This window comes from Epargyreus clarus, unplaced genomic scaffold, assembly GCF_041222505.1.
Source record: "Epargyreus clarus isolate Ecla_fem2 unplaced genomic scaffold, WU_Ecla_fem_2.2 ptg000029l, whole genome shotgun sequence".
Classification (NCBI taxonomy): domain Eukaryota; kingdom Metazoa; phylum Arthropoda; class Insecta; order Lepidoptera; family Hesperiidae; genus Epargyreus; species Epargyreus clarus.
The window spans coordinates 6,506,013-6,527,555 of NW_027332235.1; the positions used below are offsets into that span (position 1 = coordinate 6,506,013).

General features: G+C 33.6%; 1 protein-coding gene across 2 annotated transcripts in view; it reads right to left on the reverse strand.

Annotated features, from left to right (window-relative positions):
* LOC140754251 (alpha-N-acetylgalactosaminidase) overlaps nucleotides 1–21,543 on the reverse strand; it is an 86,933-nt gene that overhangs the window by 27,307 nt on the left and 38,083 nt on the right. For both annotated transcript variants that reach the window (XM_073089214.1, XM_073089213.1), the window contains exons 2-3: nucleotides 20,120–20,512; nucleotides 18,524–18,698 (exon numbers count right to left, since the gene is read on the reverse strand). In XM_073089214.1, coding sequence (XP_072945315.1) covers nucleotides 18,524–18,698; nucleotides 20,120–20,280 — 336 coding nt within the window. In that variant the 5' untranslated portion in view covers nucleotides 20,281–20,512. The remainder of the gene's footprint in view (nucleotides 1–18,523; nucleotides 18,699–20,119; nucleotides 20,513–21,543) is intronic.

Genomic DNA, 21,543 nt, shown 5'->3' on the forward strand with positions numbered 1-21,543 from the left:
TTCGGTGCATTTGCATCTCGGATAATGAACTGTGGGTACTAAATACTTATTTAAATAAAACGGTCTTTAGGATTTTAGCACGCTGTGTTTTGCACGAAGAGTTCATTCACCTCCACTGTTATGCAAAGTTCAAGATTCATCTTCACAAGTTGAAGGCGAAGAGCATCTCAAGGGTAGCGATTTGTACTTAAGTAACTTAAGAAATAAACGCAATTACGATATTGTTCACTTATACTTAGCAATGTAATGATACCGACATGTACCGTTTTTATGAACCTCAATGAAGACGCAATATTGTGACCTATATTTTCGGCTGTGGATTTTTGTATTCATATTCATTTTTCTAAAATTAATCTAAGAAATGTACACTCAATATTTTACCCTGGAGTTTCTGTATTCAGTTTTAGAGATATCAGTCTTAGAGATATTAGAGACATTATTCCTTTTTACGAACCTCAATGTTGACGTAATATTGTGAACTATATTTGTAGTTGTGGATTTTTGTATCTAAATTCATTTTTTTCTAAAATTAATCTAAGAAATGTACACTCAAAGTTTTACCCTGGAGTTTCTGTATTCAGTCTTAGAGATATCTACCTATGGAATCAATTGTTTATAATCTTAAAAACAAACGTATTTGACTGAGGAACGACTATACCAGAGCTCCCGTGTATTATATTGATACTGTGATGATGATCAACGTATATTATTGTAGGTCATGAAATTCAATAGTAATTCCAGACTAACACCAAATTTCGTAATTTAACAATCATATTTATTTAATTCCCGTTATTTTGAATTCTTCCTTCACGTATGTAGCTACAATGAAACATTAATAGCGTACGTAAAACTAGTCTGTAAATAAGACCGTTAAATACTTAAATTCCGTTACCATCAATAAATACAATGGACACTTATATTAAATTTTAACCGACTCTTAACACAAAAGACCTTTAGTTCCGGCAGTGCAGTTTGTTCACCTTTCTGAGTAAAGTTCAAGATGTATTTTCGAGGTGAAACATGTGAATCTTGTTTCCTTGTAAACGCCCTTATTGTCGTCTGATTGACAATCAATGACATTAAGAAATAATGAATCATTGTATTATGGGCACGGCTCTGTTTGTGTGTAGGTAATATCTTTAATTTAGACGACCCTATTTATATCCATAGACATAGAAAATTTTAGACCGCGTCAGTCAAAGTCAGATTTCTAACAATTTTATTCTAACAGGTTTTATCTGGAATTAAAATAAAAATGTCAGTGAAAAGCTTAAATGGGTCATCTTATTTGAAGATTTATTCTAATCTTGCCTATGCTAAAGTGGGAACGGGACCCTTAAACCCTCACGCCTACGTAAAAACATACTAAACAAAATTTAGGATAATTTTACCGAGGCGGCATTGCTTCAGGATGCAGTAATTCATGATTGGTTTAAATAATTCAAAATATAACATAAAATACACTTTTATTGTTCCACAGTTTTAAATTTAATTCGTGATGTACTTCACCGATGAAGTCATTCATATTTTACTAATATATTATTATATTTAAACATGCAATTTAAAAACGTGATATAAATGATGAACAGCTAAAATTCTTGATCTAAAATATTTTAAAACAAAACCGTTCGTGTTCTAAGGCAATTAGAATGAATCGCATGAAAATAAGATGAGAATACATTTGTTTATTGAGGTATTACATCTGTGTACATATGTAATCACGATTTATTATGTAAAACATAATGTAAGCATGTTTATAATTATGCTAAACGTGATAATGAATATGGGTAAACGTATAATTTTGTATTTAGACGTAACATATTTATGTCTCATTGAAAATTGATTTCTGATAAGCATTTCGTTAATCATCACCTTAGCGTAATCGAATATCAACCACAAATAATATAAATGTTCCAAATGAGGTATTTTATAGAAGTTGCTACCTCAAATAAATAAGATAGAAAGCACTTTACAAGCTTTTTAGACCAGGATACGCATAATACTATTTTTTAATTACAATACATTTTGTTAAAGCAAAAAATTACAATTTTCAAACGTTCTGAGTCAGAATAACCTTATTTGTGCAACAACAAGTCTGATATATTTTTATAAGTCTGATATAACCATTGCACAAGAAAAATATTATCGAATTCTATTATTATCACATATTTTGCGGTAATGTAGCCAAATACGACTCAATTCGATTTATCTGTTACTATCACGATTATCTGCTCTTTATTTACTACTATCACGAATGCCTATCTATGTTGCTACGCAATACGCAATAATCACCTGATACGAGTTGAGATAATCAATAACGACATCTTCATTGTACAGTGATATATTGACACCATTTTTTCAACGATCAGCACAGTTGTTAGGGTGCTCTCATACTGGTCTGATGCTAAGGCTTCTGGGTTCGGTCCACTGCCTACCAGACATATGATTTAACTTGTAACCAGCTCCACATAGAACAGGTTCAATCTGAAGATAATCATAAACAATGAAGACAATTATATCATTAGGGGGTTTCTTTTTCGAGATTTGCCAAATGATTTCCTTAACATTGAGTTTGGAATCGTTTATAACGCGAATAAATTAAAAGACATTAAATTGAAAATACAAGTTTACCTAACACGTGACCGCTCTGAAAGATCGCCATCTTAGATAATAACATTTAGTCCCGGATTTGAATAGTATCTATGATGTCTACTGCAAGAATATAGGAAATACATATCATATATAGAGAAAGTTTGACTATGTGTACATAAAACTTTCCTGTAGAAATATATCCACATAAATCACCTATCTATGCTCCTTCAAGCATGTGTCAACGCTTATGTAGCTACTATGTAATAAATTATGAATTATACGCGCTCAGTATTAATAGCTCATTATCACTGATACATGATGCATTTATGTAATAATACGTCTCGTAAATTGACTTCCGACGTCTCGGTTTAATGACGTTGTGATGTCCAATCTCGTTATATTTTTTTTATTAATTTGATATATTATATGTATCGGAGAAACCACGAATTAGGACAACAACAGGGACACGTCAGTCAGTATTTCAGTAATAATAAAATAAGTTATCACAGTTAGTCGGTCAAGTATATAGCAAAATAACCATAGCGATCACACGCGTTAATTAGGTAAACCAACAGTTTCGCATTGGAGATTTGACCGTGTCCGTGTCTCATGGTAAACTATCCTCATTCTCGAATACGACTCTGTCCGCATGGCGCTCCTTTTTTAAGTAAAAGTGACGTCACTGCGTCTATCTGAGGTACAGATAATAAAATTAGCAATCTAATCAAACAACTATATCGATATCCACGACATATGTTTAACTATTATTTGTAGTTAGATTTTTAAATAGATTTTGTTACGCCAATTGCTACTAATTAATCTGCCCGATTTTTTGCCCGGAATTGTCAAATATGGATCTTCGGCAGGCAATACATTTGATAGACATATAATTATTAGCTGACCTTTATGTAAAAAAATTATATTACTTATAGTTACCTACTAAAATTTAGTTCGAGATATCTTGTATTTCATAAATTATTATGAATTATACGCGCTCAGTATTAATAGCTCATTATCACTGATACATGATGCATTTATGTAATAATACGTCTCGTAAATTGACTTCCGACGTCTCGGTTTAATAACATTGTGATATCCAATCATATTATCATGTTTTTTATCAATATGATATGTATTTTATATTGTAATTAGATGTCAAAAGATTTTAAGTAGGCTTTTTTGTTTGGAAAATGTAGATATCTTAAAGAAACCTACTTATGTTTAGGTCAAGTTATTTGTGAGATTTTCTAGTTTAAATATATATTAATAAATCAAGTTGAAAATATGTTTTTCAACAATTAATATGTTCATTTTCAACCTTTATTGCATCATACATATTTGCCATCAATGATCATCAAAATGTTATTTAATGGCAAATATTCATGACTGTGATCTGCAAATATTAAAAAGTGAAGAATTTTTTATATATCATTTGGACAAAGAAATATTCATTCACAATACAAATTTCTTGATATCAATCAAATATTTTCTAGAAATATAATATGAAATATCGCAAAAAAATAATAAAACAGTTACAGGGCCATTACTTACCTACTTTCGCCGGATTCGTCGAAATTGGAATCGAAATCCTATTAAACTGCGATTAAATTTAATATCCACGGCGAAAAGTAAAAGTTCCAATTTCATCACATAAAAGTGACCAAACACTTGCAATTGTTCAACATATAATAGAGGAAACGTTATCGTTTATTACCTGCCATAGAACTGAGTTATGATAGAAGTGTCTAAGGCTTAATTACTTAAGATTTTAGTTAAGTTAATAAAACGTTATAAAAATTTTTGGATATGAAAATTGACTCAACCGCATTTTCCCCTCATGGACTACTTATTATCTGATTAGAAATGGGTTCTCCCTTACGCGGACCTGCGATAGTTCCCCTCGGGTATTGAGATGGAATATGTCATATAATATTTAATGTATTTAACAATGCGCATTATATTCGGTCTTCGTTAGAGCACTGTTGCCAACGCAATCTAAATATGAAGTTAGAAATAATCTTATAGTAGTAGTGGTAGTGTTGCGTTCCAAATTTATAAATAAAATTATTTCTCCGAGTCCCAGCAAAGAACTGTTTGTTTAGAATAATTTCTAAAGTTCTAGATAATGCACAAATTGCAGCCCTACGTGCAAGGTCGTCACGCCACTTCTATTTGTAAATCGCTCTGTGGAATTTCTGGTATTTACTTGATCAGCTTTCACTTAAATTTAGTCTCCATTGAACTAAGTGATCGATTTTAAGATTGATAGAAGAATTTTAACACAAGTCCGAATTAATGTTATAATCCTTATAACATTGTGTTCTTTACTTTTTTGATTCGATACAAAAAATATAAAGACCACTTAAAATGCACTTAGTACTAATCAACCGTACGTGACTACGTATGATACCTAGATCTTTTTTGTTTATTTTATTTTTACGTAATGGTTATTATAATTATGATGTCAGTCAAACTTCTGAACCTCATACAATTTTAAATTCAAGTAAATTATTTCAAGGTTACTTCGTATCAGTTAATATACTTTAATTTTACATAATTTATTATAACCTAGATTATCTAAATGTTAAATACGCTTTTAAACTCACAGCCCCACACTAGTATTCCCTGTGTCGTGGGTGCCATGGACACACACAGAGACAAATACACAAACACCCAGACCCAGAAACAGAAACCTAAATTAATCATTTAGATTTTTGTCTGGCCAGGGTTCGAACCTGGGGCTCTCTGCGCGTCAGACCGGTATGATGACCGCTCAGCCACGCGGGTCGTCATTACATAAATCTTCATTTAGATGTTTACCTAGCCTGGGGTCGAACTTGAAACTCTATGCGTCTCTAGTCGTTATGGTTATTGCTTTGTCACACAGATTGTACATCTACTACTGTATAAATATGAAAAATAATTTTATATGGACAATAATTCAGTTTTATGTACCTTAAGATTCAAGGATAACATGTGAATTACTGTGTAAGTATTTTTTATAAAAATACATAGTATTAGTAATAGCGAACGTACCGATTTTTCGGTATTTCTACCGATTTTGGCCCTGTCCTACCGAAATACAGAAATGCTTTGATTTTTCCACGATGTCAGAGAATGTAAATTATCATGATTTTTTTACCGATTTTTGATACAGAGTGGCGAATTTTAAAAATATGTTGACAAATTAAGACATTCTTGATAATTTAGAACTGTTTTAGGATGAAGCCAAGTTACTAAATCGATAGATAGTCCAGTATCAGCCAAAAAAAGCTCGCCAGGTCGAAATAATCTGTGAAATGTAGGTATGTTAAGGGAAAAAACCGTCGCATCATATTTATATTGTAGTTTAGTTTGTTGTTTTTGGGTACGATACCGATTTTAGTGGGCAACTCTGCCGATTTCTTTTCGTTTCTTTCGAGACCACTGCGTTAAGTTTATTTCATATACTTACGAGTATAAAACACAATTCGGTTTCAACAATTTCTCCACTCAAGTGGCGGTTAAAGCTACGTTTAGAATTAACTAACCAAACATTGCTGAGTGAATTTGCGGTTACCATAATAACCGTGAAACGTTTCTATTAGACACAAAGTTATTTCCTTGTTCGAATTAACGAAGCATTCTTTAAAGATTGCGTTTTCTCTAAAACTAATATAAATATTTTTTATATTGGAACTTGCCTAAATAATCATCTGGGCAATTGCTACTATTTTTCTAGTAGATTTTTCCCTGTACTTTATCCTGGGAGACATACGAGTACTTTCCGACGTATTCCAGCTTAGTTGTCAGGGGTAGCGGCGCATTTGTGCCTGACCTTAGGTAGGAATATAATCCTATCTGGGGCTGATTACAATTGTTGGACTGCATGCTCGTTTACTACTCCTATATTGTAAAAAAAACATAATTGCTAGCATTAGACAGTATAAGTAATTTTATTCTAAAAATATTTATAGTAAGAGTCTAAAAACGGATTCGATTTTTATACCTAGTCTAAAATGGTACATTACGTTGTACTACTTGGTGCGGTGTTAGTTGGTTGTGACGCAAGCAGTTAATTTCTCCATTACACAATGGCTCAGGGAGCTTTGTGAAACTGGGTTACAATATAGTGGAATCGAATGGACCTGTCCCATAGGAAACGACTAACGAACGAACAGGAAACGGTCACTAGATACTATTACAAACCTCATCTATGCAAATAAATAAATTTAACTTCTGTTTTTAATTCAAACAGCTCATTTGTAGAAATTATCGATAAAATATCTATATGTATTGCAGCGTGGTGATGTCTAGACTTCAATTACAGTCGTGAGAAGAAACCCATGTTTTTAGCAGAGATGTGCGTGATAGCTGAGCTATGGATGTGCGTCAAATTCATGATTGTTTGATTTCTATTCAAATGAATTCTTCTAATACAGGCAAATAAACATGGCTACAAATAAGACGTTAAGTTTGTGATATTTATGTACGACAGTCCCACAGCTGGGCACGGGGGCGCAGATTTTTATTAGGGTAGGTCAATGTTCTGTCAAGCAAAGATCGACACTCCATGCCAGACATTGTCAAATTTTGATCTTCGATAGATTAATAATTAGCAAATCATGAATCTTTTGTTTTTTGTCTTAATTTTATTGTAAGTGATCATTAAATTCTACGAAAATTCACAGGATTTGGATCCCAATCTCAAGTACCTACCTAATGCTAATTTCAAGATCGAATTTCGCGACGCTTAGCTACCTCCTTTATAAATGATAGCTGACCCAGCAAACTTTGTACCGCCTCAAAATCTATTTATCAAATATACTTCATATAAAATATAGCCTATGTTACTTGTGGATAATGTAGCTTTCGAATGGTGAAAGAATTTTTAAAATCGGTCCCCTAGTTTTTGAGCCTATTCATTACAATCAAACAAACAAACAAAGTTTTCCTTTTTATAATATTAGTATAGATAGTATAGATAAACACATTTACGTACATAGGTATAACCTATTCCTTTTGGTGACATAAGACTTTAATTATATTAATGTTTGCTTAAATTAATTAACTCAATGTAATACTTATATACGTTTGAAAAATATAATAACATTTAACAAAGAACGTAGTAAGATCAACAACTTATAACGGTAATTCGTGATGGTAATTAATCCAATAAATTGAATTGACATAAATGAAGTCGAATGAATAGACATTTTCAACAAAACCAGTAATATATTTTATTATATGATAGACATCTTAAATTAAAATAAGCATAAACATATATAAATTTTAGATAATAAACCTACTGTGGTATGTGAAAAATTTACAAAGTTTTAGAACGTTTGAATTATTCACGTTTTAATTTGGTATACTCGTTGTAGTCTACGGATTTTCTCGTTTATTTCATTTGACTAGATGTTATACATTTTTTGTTTATGTATTTTATGTATAGCGGAAGGAAATATAGTACACAAGACATTCGGCGATTATTGCAGACTCATTTAAATTAATCCAAACAGACGTCCTACCTATCTGAACTTTATCAGACATTGGTATATTAAAGGCAAATCTTTATTAATCAATAATGTTTTGCTGACCAAAGACCAAAATTTACAATTTTTGCCCACTACACATTTTCAAAAATCATCTTTAGTTGGTATGAATAGATTGATTATTAATAAAAGACGTAAGACGATTAAATTATAAGTCATTGCACTAGGTATATTTAATGTTAAGTTGGAATTACTATTACGTACAGACAATAGCAAAAAATCTCGTATTCCGCTTTTTATAATAACTCCATTAATTTACTGCCAACAATAAAATTTGGACCAATAAAAAATCTATTTTAAGTGGTTCTTGGTATGCAAGCTAATAAATAATTATTGAGCAGTAATAAATTCAAATAGACGAACTTTAAACTTATTTTTAACACGACTGTCAGTTGGTATCGGTTGATCACCTAAATTTAGGCATTTAAATTGATTTCGTAACAAATACGAATAGATAACAATAGAACAGGTTATTGTTCCGGACCACAGATTCACGATCTATGACGTCGTTGTACAGTCAGTGTCAAAATATAAAATTAAATTAATTATTTGCTGAAAGGACTATAAAGATTTTCTTGCGACGTAAGTATGGACTTTACAGGTACCTATTTTTTTAGGTTGCTTAAAAGCTTTTATTTAACTTACCTCATTATTTCGTGTGAGAGTGAATACTTACAACTAAATTTTAAAACAGTTGCCTCCGATCAACTGTACTGAAATTTTGCATAGACCTATTATTTAGATGGAAATGTTTGCTTATCTCCTCTCCTCTCATCTCCTAATATGGAGTATCAATTATTTTGTATGCACCCTATGCATGACATGCGTATAAAATGTACCTGGGTTCCCGGGTTCGATACTTTGCAAGTGATTGAATAAACATAAATATAAAGAAATGTATTTACATTTGATTTTTTTGTCAACCAAACATACATCAATGTCTTGACACGCGTGAGAAACATATCAAACAATAAACAAAAAGCTGATGAAAAGTTTAAACGTTTGAACAATCGTTAAGGTTAAAGACCGGTTTATCAATCAATGTTTTACCGACGATTTGTTTGTTATTATTAAACGAACATTTCAGCCGGGTATAATAAGGAAAATGGAATGATTTCAAATGCAGAATAAAATACCTCGAAATTTCGTTTATTTTTAGTCACATGTATTGAATCATAAGTTTTTTCGCTTGTTATTTATATAGGATTTTTATCTTTGGGTGTATCACAGGATATACTCGTACAAGAGTAAAAGCAATATTCCCTTACTTCTCCTCGATCCACTTGTGAACTATGAAGAATACAAGCCTGTGTAACAAATATCGGATACTAATAGCTTCACACTTGTAAGTGAAACTTGTGAAGGTGAAACCTTCTCACCCTTAAACCCTCCGGCAAGGCTTTCCTCTGTTGGTGCTATCCGAATCTATAACTTAACGTGACATCCGAAGCATAAAAATGTGCATAAAATTTACCCACTAACACTTACCCATCCGATTCCGTTGCTTAACTTTGTGGATCAGCTACCACGGTAGCTAAACCACTGGATTATCAATCTTAATTTAATATATATTGCCTGGTTGATATAGTTTCCCATTAAGCTTAAGAGCTTAACTCTTCAAGAAAGATGCAATAAGAGGTCTTTGTCAAAGCCGGTGACTTTCCATCAGGTAGCCTGTTAGCCTTATCGCTATGCTTAATTATAAAATAAAAGTTACATCGTACAGATATACCGTCAATTGAGATATTGTCTCAAAAAATTCCACATAATACCAACCACGCAATTTTCATGTTCCGGCCGCTAGTTTCGTAATGCCTACCATGCACACTAGGGTGCACCGGAGAGGTCTACTGTTCAGGTATGCTTGCGCAGCTACACCGGTCTGTGTGTGGGAATACCTGTGCAGGCGACCGGCCCAAGATTAAAAATCAATTCTTTCGTGTGCGGTATGGTGCGTTATCGTCTTCAATAGATGCCATCGCTACAGAAGTGTACCCTTAGTACGAGATTTTACGTTTACTCGAAAACGTTCAACGTTTACGAATTCGCTCATGCAGCGCCCCGGGGACTGAATCGGAACTAAACGGAACTACTTATAACGCTATCAAAATTTAAAAATAAATGCATTCTATTAATATTTGTAAAATTAAATGTCGTTACAAGTGACTATTCAGTTTTTTAAACTAATAATGCGAAATTTTAGTTTCCCATACTAAGAGTACTGAATACCATACGTTACACCGGAACGTACCCATACACGCTACCGACGTGCGATTGACCTGTACAGGCAAACCTGCACAATACCCTTACCATAAGTTTTCAAAATATCCCACAATTTTACGTTACGTATACTCAATCCATTATTCTGTTCCGTTTGCTTCAGTAGACTGAGTAAACGTAACTATAAGTGCTCAAGTACTTTTTTCTGTCTCACATGTTTGCAAAAAAGAGAGACAAAACATAAAGCGCCATTTTGTCAATTTAGACATTTAATGTTACGTTACTGTCACTATAGTTCTGATACGATCCGCTAGGGGCGCTGATTGGAATTTGTATGGGCAAATACGTAAACAAATACCAAAACAGTCATATTTGTCAAAGCGTAAAAACTCATCGTAAGGGTACAGGTATACCGTCCGGTAGACCGTAGCGTGTATGGCTTACACAAGTGAAACTGATCTGCGAAATGGAGATTAGAAAGGCATTAGGATTAATTGCCAGTTATTTATATTGTTCTTTATAAATCCATCTGTAATCTACGGTCATACTTATGCACAAGTTCGAAACAATTAACGCGATATAAGTCAGTTAAAACTGCTTAAGTAATATGAATTATGTAAAACATTTTTCTACTTTAAATGTTGTTATTTAACTTAACGATCTTATTTTAATTATTCTCTACTTTAAACTTGTGTAAAAACGCTACAAATTTTGAAAAACATCGCATAAGCCTTGGGCCCTTGTTGATATCATTAAGAAAAGTCAGTAAACCTTGTCATAGGTTTCATGAGTGGTTTATAAATATTCTATTCGGATTGTTTATGCTTAAACCCGTATTTTAATAAAGTTTTATTCCCAGCTGGCAAATATTATAAAAACATTACACGAATCCAACGACACCTCGTATGTTGAAATCCGTCAAACAGTACCCTTAGTATGAGTTTTTACGTTTTTACAAAAATGACTCTTTTTGTATTTGTTTACGTATTTGCCCATACATTTCCAAACAGCGCTTCTAGCTGACTGAATCAGAACTCATGTGGTGGGAAACGTAATTCAAACGACGAGAGTTGGTAACATACTACTTTATTAAGGCTTCTTGAGTTATATTAGAATAAGTCACTACGTAGGGGTGTACACACTACACTCATACTAAAGGTACAGTTTGGATTGTAAGACGTGCCAAAGAAGCCCTAAAAACATTATCCGCCGCAGTGGGGTAAATAGAAAAATATATACAAAACCACACGTGTTTAAACTCACATTAAAACAGAATACGCGAGTGTTGAACCAACGTTGCGTAAGGTGAAGCACCGGGTAATAAATCTGCGTTGAGCGCTGGTGCTCGTCACGCGAGCCGTCACGCACACCGTTACATGATTGGGGTTTGGAATTCGTTTAGACTAAACTGGGAATAATGCTAAATGGTTTATTGGACAACTGGCCTTGAAGCCACGAATGAACCTTTTTTTATTTATAATATGGGAGTAACAGACGAGCATTCAATCTACCTGATGGTAAGTGGCTACTGCCGCCTATGAACATCTGCAATCAACCTCAGATGGGATTAGATATTCCTACTTGATTTCGGCCACAGATGCGACGCTACCCCTGAAGACTAAGCTGGAACGCCTCAGAAAAGTATGTCTCCTTAACACACTACTTAAGCCACAACACAGCAGCGCTTAACACGGCTGTTATTAGGCAGAAATCGGTGTGGCGGTGTAGTCGGAGTCGAACCAGAAACGGTTCTACCACTGGGGTTTATTACGGATGTCCATGGGCGGCAGTACCCACTTACCATCAGATAATCCGTATGCTCGCCTGCTACTCCACTACCTATTATAAAAAATATTATGCTGACAAATTGAAAGTGACATTGATATAAAGATGTACCGTATGTATTTGTGCCGTCATATACATTGCAACGCGTGTTCAAATGTTATCAATACTTGTGCCTGACAGATGTATAGTACATAGGTGTGCATGACTTTTCCTTTCAAATATTTTTCTAACTATGTGGATTTTTCTATTAATGTTCGTGCACAGGTAAACGCAATCTTACATTATTCCTAATTCTAAAATTATTTATTTTAAAACCTTTACCATTCATTAATATTATTGTTGTGTTTATAGGAACATGCGTAGGGTATATAGAAAGGACTCATATTTCAAATAGTATGATAGGAAAATAGACTTTAACCTACTCTTTTACAAGTAATTATATACTACTATGTCGTATCGATATTTTTAGGGTTTAATTTTCTTTAAAATTACAATATTCTCATCATTCATTTCATTTATATACTTTAGTTTTAAATTTGATTATGTAGATAAGTAGTAAAACATGGAATATTTATTTAAAGTTCGTTTTTAGGCAAAAATACCAGAAGTCACATAAAAAAATATGTGTCCATTTGTATAAATTAAATAATATTCCGCGCTACATTAACAGATTAATGTTGATTGTGGCATTTAAATAAACATATTTAAAGCAATTTATAACATCAGGGTACTTCATTGAATAGTATATTTACTTTATCCTTGTATATCATTAATAAGCAAGACGTTTAATAAATATCATGTTATACTATTAACTATAATAAACGATGAAATTTTATCATTTAGAATGGTTACAATTAAGAGCTTCGGGTTACGGGTTTAACTATTTAATATTTATCTATGTTATTCCTATTGGCGACCCGAGAGACGGAGCGGTCACCATACAGATGCGCAGAGGGTTCCAGGTTTGATCCCTGGACAGACATAATCAAATTCTGTTCTGGGCTTGGATATATTTGTATTCATCTAAGTATGAGTACATGGCACTCACGACGCAGGGACTCTTAATGTGGTGGTGTGAGTATAGAAAGCGTCTGCTAAACCTTTTTTTATAATATAGGAGCAGCAGACGAGCATGCAGTCTACCTGATGGTAAGTGGCTACTGCCGCCCATGGACATCTGTAATCAACCCCAGATAGGATTAGATATTCCTACCTGAGGTCGGCCACAAATGCGCCGCTACCCCTGAGGACTAAGCTGGAACGCCTCAGAAAAGTGTGTCTCCCTTACCATACCCTTCAAAACGGAACACAGCAGCGCCTAACACTGCTGTTATTAGGCAGAAGTAGGTGTGGCGGTGGCGCCGCCGGAATCGAACCACAATGGGTTCTACCACCTTAAACATATATGTAATAGAATTCAAATGACATAAAATACTCATTATACTCTAAAATTAACTATTAATAACTTACTTTGAAGTAAAGAATACCCAAAACAAAGTTGACCAATTAACCCACATTTGTATGCGGTAACACCATATTCAGTCAAAGCCTATTAGTATAACCTGCCTACTAATTTATAAATTTCACATACTAGATACCCATATTGTTTTTATTATATAACCTATTGGCATAATATAGGTTTATGTCTGACAAACTAAGAGAAGATATTTGATATTTATTATGATGCGTTTTAATTTAGACATATGATATGTAATGGAGCTCAGATGAGACTAATTAATATGAAGGTTACAAAAATATATATGCGTAATGTAGCACACATTACGCATATATATTTTAAGTTAAGTACATATTCGTGCTACATATTAAGTACATATTGTAAAGAAATTGAACTACTTTGATATTTCAAAACCTAGCTAAAGTTGCCGTCTGTTGATTGAAAACTCTGTTACTATATGTGCATCTCATACGTTTTGGAAACCATTTTTATTGTGAACTTTTAAAGCAAGACATCTCAATATAAAATGCTTCGATCACTAATAAGATAAAATGTCATTCACAAGTTTTTGCTAAAAATAATGACTCCACCAAGTCGAGCCGAAAAAACCAAGAAAAAAAAGCGGCACGGCCGTACCTTTTTTTACTCGAAGCAATACTTCTATTTTTAAAACAGCTGTAACACTTAGGTGACTGTCTGACCGTGCCTGAGATGAATGCATAGCCTAGAATCCTGAAATATCAATTTATTTTATAAAATATAACTGAGCACTAAGGAATTCTTGAAAATCCATCCCTTACTGGATAAAATAAGTAAGACTTTGTATTATTTCCTGTGATTATTTAGCGTATTGATTGTGATTATGTAGTTGTGGGCAAATATAATACCTTATTGAAATATAGTACCTTATACACAATAATTGTGTCGTTTACGTAATAAAACAGAATATGAACTAGATTTATAGCACCTAATCAGTAGTCAAACGACGTTCTTAAGCGACTATACAAGTATGTTACCGACTAACACTATCGCAACGCCAATCATAAAATCCGCCGTGAATTTATATGAGAATCTACGATATCCGCGCGAAACGTGTTTGAATTGTTTAATAGTCAGTGAATAGTTTTGATGTTGTGATATATTTACCTTTAGAAGTATAAAGCACAGATATAGCAGTGAAAGCCTGGTGGTTGAACTTGACCTCTCAATCGAGGGATTCGGGGTTCAAACCCAGGCACCTCTGATTTTTCAAAGTTAAGTGTTAAGTATTAGAAACTAATTTGTCACTTGCTACAACGGTGAAGGAAAACATTGTGCGGATATAAATGATATAAAGAAAAAGTCTCAAAGGTACTCGTATGTGGAGTTTACCAATACGCACTTGACTAGCGCGATGGACTATAGCCTATTTTTGCTCATTTGGGAGGAGACCCGTTCCCAGCAGTGGGACTTTAATGGGTTGATGACGTAATCAGTAGTTAAACAACGTTCTCAAGCTACTATACAAGTATGTTACCGGCTGTAACACTATCGCAACGACAATCATAAAATCCGACGTGAATTTGTATGAGAATCAACGATATACATGCGAAACGTGTTATAAACTATTTCACAGTCGGTAATAGTTGAAATGTTGTGATACTTGTAATGTCCTATACCTATCGTTTATATTGTGGGGTCCTATACCTACCCTAAAAAATAACCTTAAAAAATATTTTTCTTTATATAATATTAAAGTAGCGAATGACCATGAAATTAACTTAACGTTAAGTGGCTACTGTAGCTCATGGACATCCATAATCAACTCGAGATGAGTTCTATCTGAGGTTGGCTACAAATACATTGCTTCCCCTGAGGATTAAGGAACGCCTAGGATAAGTATGTCTTAACCTTACACCCTTCAAACCGGAGCACAGCAGCGTTGAACAATTTATTTAGGCTACTACTAGGCAGAAAAAGATGTGACGATGTTGTCCCCGAAGTTGAACCACAATTTTCTACCACCTTCAACTGTTACTTTTAATTATAGCGGTTATTCTTAAGACAGACAAACACTTCAATTTGTTTATTTTATATATTCTTTAAATACAATTAATTAACTATTTAACTACCTCGTTCCAGTGGAATGGAGGTCGAGTCTTAAATTAGAACTTAGAAAGGCGAAGTTCAAGTTCATTAAATTTGAATAAAATGAAGATTTGACTTACATTTTTATCCTTAATTGACTGTCTAAGACGTGAGTATATTTTTTATTGCGAAAGGCATAAAAAGTATAAAATATTACTTTTTTATTATGAGTTTTTTAATATTATAGTCATGTAGTATTTGATTCATTATGTTGTCATATGTTATCGTCAATTAAGTTATAAAAATCATTTAAGGCCAAAATTTGAATATTTCTTTCTAGATAAAAAAGTTTAGAAAACTTCGATAGCGTGATTCAGAACCGGAGATGCCATCTATTGCAAAGTTATGCAAAGCCATTACTTTAATAAAACACAATGTTATCTACAAACGCTGTAATGATCACGAAAATTAAGAATAAGACAATTTGACATTTATTACATGCGAATAATCTTCTAAAATACATTTTATTTATTATGAATACATTAATATCCGGCACTAGTAAGGTCAAACAACATTCTGTGAAATAAAGAAAATCTCAATGATATTTAATAATGATAAAAAATCCGGAATAACCTAGAGTTATTTAACAATGTCATTTATTGAATGAGATGTTTCAAATCAGTGAATCGTAATGACAGAAATACTAAACTTTTTGTCATAGTGACTCGATCAATAAAATCGTTAATGATTTGTTTAATATCAAAAAACTGCGGCCTTCGCTGGATGGATTGAATAAAATAATACGTTTGAAAAAATACAATTGACATTGATATGAATGCTTCAAATATGCTATAAAAAGGAGAAGATGATTATTATTAGTATCCGCATAATTGATTCTGATGATTTATACCACAATGTATAGATTAGTAACGATTACTCACTCCTAACAAGAAAATGTACCCAGTTTTGAAAATTGAAATAGTTGCGTAAAAAAGTCTTGCCACGTCTCTGTGCTAAAATGTCCCTAAAATATTTGAAATAATTATTTATTTATTATGTAAATTACGCATGATTAGTTATTTATTCGTAAATTTTCTCTCAAAATGTTGTTATTTGTCAAGAATTCAAAAAAAGAACTTACTAATAAGCCATTTGTGGCTTCATTCAATTTCAAGGCGGCGAAGTATCTTTACTAATCTATGCCACAATGTTAAACGCTACTGAATTCTAGTATGAAGCATAGATACTTATTGATTGTATTAAGCATAATTATCTTTAATGCAATACAATCACCAATTGATAATTTTAAATTTTAGGAGAACTGAAATTTTATAATTCATTGCTAACTCAATTTTTTTTGATGCGATGGAAGTAAGAAACTTGCATCCACCTAATTCAAAATGATATTTGTTTTATTATATGTCCTTAGACAGTTACAATCCTCGTTAAAAAGCTCTTAAAGTCGTGTCACACGTCTTTGAGAGCTTTTTAACCTACTTAAAAGAGGAGGTTCTTAATTCGATTTTATAACTACGTAACTCCGTAACTTATAAAACGATTTAGTTTTTTTTAATGAAGTCTCAAGCGTGTAGGTTTCCTCGCGATGTTTTCCGAAACCACTATAGTAAGTAATAATTTCGAATATGCACATAACTTTTTACAACAATATATAGATAGTACAAAATAGCATAGCATAGTTTAGTAAATAGAAGTTTATACTTAGTAACGTTTGAAATTTTATACGTAAATAGCGAATTCATTTATTCTATGATTTATTAACGACTTACTAGCGTACTATAAAATATATTTAGTACCAAATTTGTATTTTACGAGGCATAAAATACAAAGTATTACTAATATAACAGCAACAGAAAGTAATCTCACATAATAAGCTAAGCTCTTCATGTCAAATAAAACAGTTATGTTCAGCGCTGTTGTGACAAACTTATGTTGTGTTTTTTAATCCTTACTAATATTATAAATACGAAAGTAACTCTGTCTGTCTGTCTGTCTGTCTGGTTGTATCTTCTTCACGCCTAAACCACTGAACCGATTTTAATGAAATTTTGTACAAAGATAGTATGAGACCCGAGAAAGGACATAGAATAGTTTTTATCCCGGAAATCCCACGGGAACTAGGGATGGCAATCTAAGGTCTATTAATCAAAGAATCGATCTTTTAAACCAAAAAAGTCCATTATTTTAATCGATATTAGTAAGGATTGAATCGTAGACTATGCATTTGATCAAGTGATGATCTTTAGCAAAGTTGTTGTCCATGAGCCCACGAAGGTTTCAGAGTTGGTACGACCAATTTTCGCCAGATGGCGCCACTGTTATTCCAATGAAAGTACGAATTTTCAGTTTTATGTATGTGTGTACGTCATACTATCTTCTTTTAAACGCGGGCGAAGCCGCGGGCATAAACTAGTTTAATCGTAAAGAGTAGCAATGAATATACGCCGACCGCAGGTAGGACTCTTATCTTACCTGGGGATGATGCATCAGGTTGAATGCATGCTCGTTTGCTATCTATCTCTTACAGTTTAATAGATGAAGCAAAAACGTTAAAAAATAGCGGTTTTTTGTATTGCGGCCCCTTTTTATTTTCAATATTTTTTATTTTTAGCATTTTTTGCTATAGCGGCCCCAATTGCACGAACTCTGTATAAATGTTAAAGGTCTATCTATTAGAGTTATAGAGATAGAGCGCTGTGACAGACGTACAGACAGCGGAGGCTTAGTGATAGGGTTCCGTTTTTAGCCTTGAGTACGGAACCCTAAAAAATAGCAGAGGCTTAGTAATACGACTCTGTCTTTACCCTTCAGGTATGGAACCCTAAAAAAAAAACAAAAAAGATCAACTCACATAATCAGCCAAGCTCTTCATGCCATAAGGGAACCTCTCGCGATCTGGTACCAAGCGGCCGTGAGGGTCTCGTTCCCGCTCCGGCCAGCAGTCGTCCACGTTGATGTACTCGTAGCCGGCCGCCGCGTAGCCCTCGGAGACCAGGATGTCCGTCATCGTGCGGAAGAGACGATCGCTGGTGGAGAAGTTACGCTTTAGTTATTGTTTTAGACCTTTTGGCGAAGAGTCGTTCCCAATCTATATGTAAATGACGTAAAAGATACCTACTTCTGGCTTATAGGTACCAGTCAAATCCTTTTAATCGAAATCAGATGTTATAGGTAAAGACTAAGGTATTGAAACTAGAAGATGTGTAGTCTTCCTGAGAAGTTAATAAAGAAGAAATTAAAAAGAAATTAATAAATAAATATTTTAAAGAGATCTTTATATAATAAAAAAAGTGTTTATAATTTACGATATTTTATACAACATCTCTGTTAATTTTCACGTTCAACCTTAAGTAAGAAAACTACTTGAGATTGCTACATAATATTCTAAATGTACCTATTAAGTGTTGTCAGTGTCCATTCACACGTCCCATAGTCAAACTACACCACAGCGACAAAAAATGGGCAAGTAGAGACGTGTGAAAAGCCTTTCTTTAATGAGTAGAAGATGCGTTTTAATTGACATCATTAACAATATTGAAAAAGTGGTCCATGTGAATAAAACTACACATTTTCATAAGAAAAACCCAGATCCAGTTATATTTGTGATATAATAGTGATACGAGTGAATAGGCAATGAAGTAAATGATAAAATAAAGTCATTCATTTTCTAGCTAGACATAAAGATGGATAATCACGAATACCGATAAATAGCTACTGCATATTAATTTCGCGATTATAAATGAAGAAATATAACATAACAATAACATCACGCACATTATGTAGAATAAAGTAAAAAATGCAATAATGACGACACTAAAAAAGATTGGCTCGGGAGATAATGACGACTGTGCTATTATATACTAATGTATCAATTGTATAAATATGTATAGTTAAATCTGAGAGCGATGTAATGATTCGGTATGAATATTTTATAATAACTTTTATAATAGATTTTTTTAGTAATTATTGTTTCGGTAATAACTGAAATGTTTGTAGCAGTGCTTGTCTAGATATGTAGTTTAAATTCATATCACTGGATTATACTCGTACATATTTTTAAGTTAACATTATTGAAATTGTATTGTATATTGATATTCATAAGAATTTGAGTTCAATTAGATACTATTCTAGGTCAATTTACCTTTCTTTGTTGTCCCAGTACCCACAAGAAAATGCTATGTGAATGTAAATCCTAGTGAGGCTATGAATGTAGCAAGCATTCCTAAGGGACTTTATCTTGTCACGCAAGATACGATTCGCACCTACATGCGTGAAATACCTCGCTGCCATATCTTCGTGACCCGCATGCATGGTTTATATGACAGGGAAAGTAGCTATAAAATAATAAGTGGAAGTTGTTCGCATGACCAGAACCGCATGCGTGGATAAGCTCGCGTGACAAGAAAGACTTTTAGTGTAAATAAAAGTAAAGAACGTATCAACTTACCTTATACAGTTATCAGGATCGTTCTTACAATCAGTGTTACACCGGAACCGTTCCCACGCGAGCCACCCCATCGGTGGGGTGAGCGCCAAGCCATTGTCCAACCCCCAAACCGACACCACACACAGCACTAACACTGTCACACACCACTTCCATGACGCCATCACACTGTCTCACGTAAAGAGTTAATTAACCCAACAACTTATCCACATTTGTGCTCGCGACTACAATTCTTCAAATAATCAATAAATTAAGTATCGAATTAATTGTATTGATTACACGACTTGCGAGCTCCGATGTCACTCCGACAATGTCACTTGGGTTAGAGGTTATATCGAAAAGTTACGTTCAATACAGTTCAAATCAGCTTCTCAACTTGCCCTGAGTGTAGGTTATCTGTAACAAGGAAATAAATAGATTAAATAAGTGCAATAAACCAGTCATTTAGATAAGAGGGCAAATATTTAATTAATTTCGGAGTCTTTACTATGCCGACTTTATCACAAAAATCAAATCAAATAAGGTAAATAATAAATCGCTGCAGTTTTTTCGTAACCTGACGGCGTGAATCAAGCATGACAGGAATATTATTTATGAAAATATATAGTATGCAAGAGGCACGTGAGCGCATGCGGGCATAAACATATGTGACAGGAAAGAGGCCCTTAAGTAAGATAGCGAAAAAAATATGTGCATATGCAATTATGCATGTAGTTTGTGTTTTATTAGATAAGAAGAGAACAATAGAATAGATTTTTGCTCGACCACTTACTCATATCTGTCCTGGCAATTACGATATATGTCACTTGTAGTTAACCATCGCGCGTTAATAATTAATCTATCCAATGTTTTGCCTACCAAAACCGACATTTGATAATTAATGTCTGTTAAAAATTGAAAAATTTTGTAGCAGGTAGGAATTGGCAAAAAATGATGCATAAACAGATGCATAATATTTGGTTTTCATACAAATCATACAGATTTAAAGGTAGTTGAACTCTCTGTGATTCGCATATGCTATTTTTTTTCCGCTACGCTAGTGATTCAACTCCGGCGGCACCACCGTCACAACTATTTCTGCCTAACAACAGCAGCGTTAAACGCCGTTGTATTCTGTTGAAGGGTTTTGAGGGGGAGATATACTTTTCCGAGGCATACCAGCTTAATCTTCAGGAGTAGCGGCGCATCTGTGGCCGACCTCAGGTAGGAATATCTAATCCTATCTGGGGTTGATTACAGATGTCCTTGGGCAGTAGCCACTTATCAACAGCATGTAGGACTGCGTGCTCGTCTGCTACTCCTATATTATATGAATAAAAACCGAAGTGGCACTACCACTGCGATGACGCCTTTGTTTACAGTGAAAGTATAAAAAGAAGAAAAATAAGCTGTATCGGTGCTACCATTGCAACCACGCCTTTATTTAT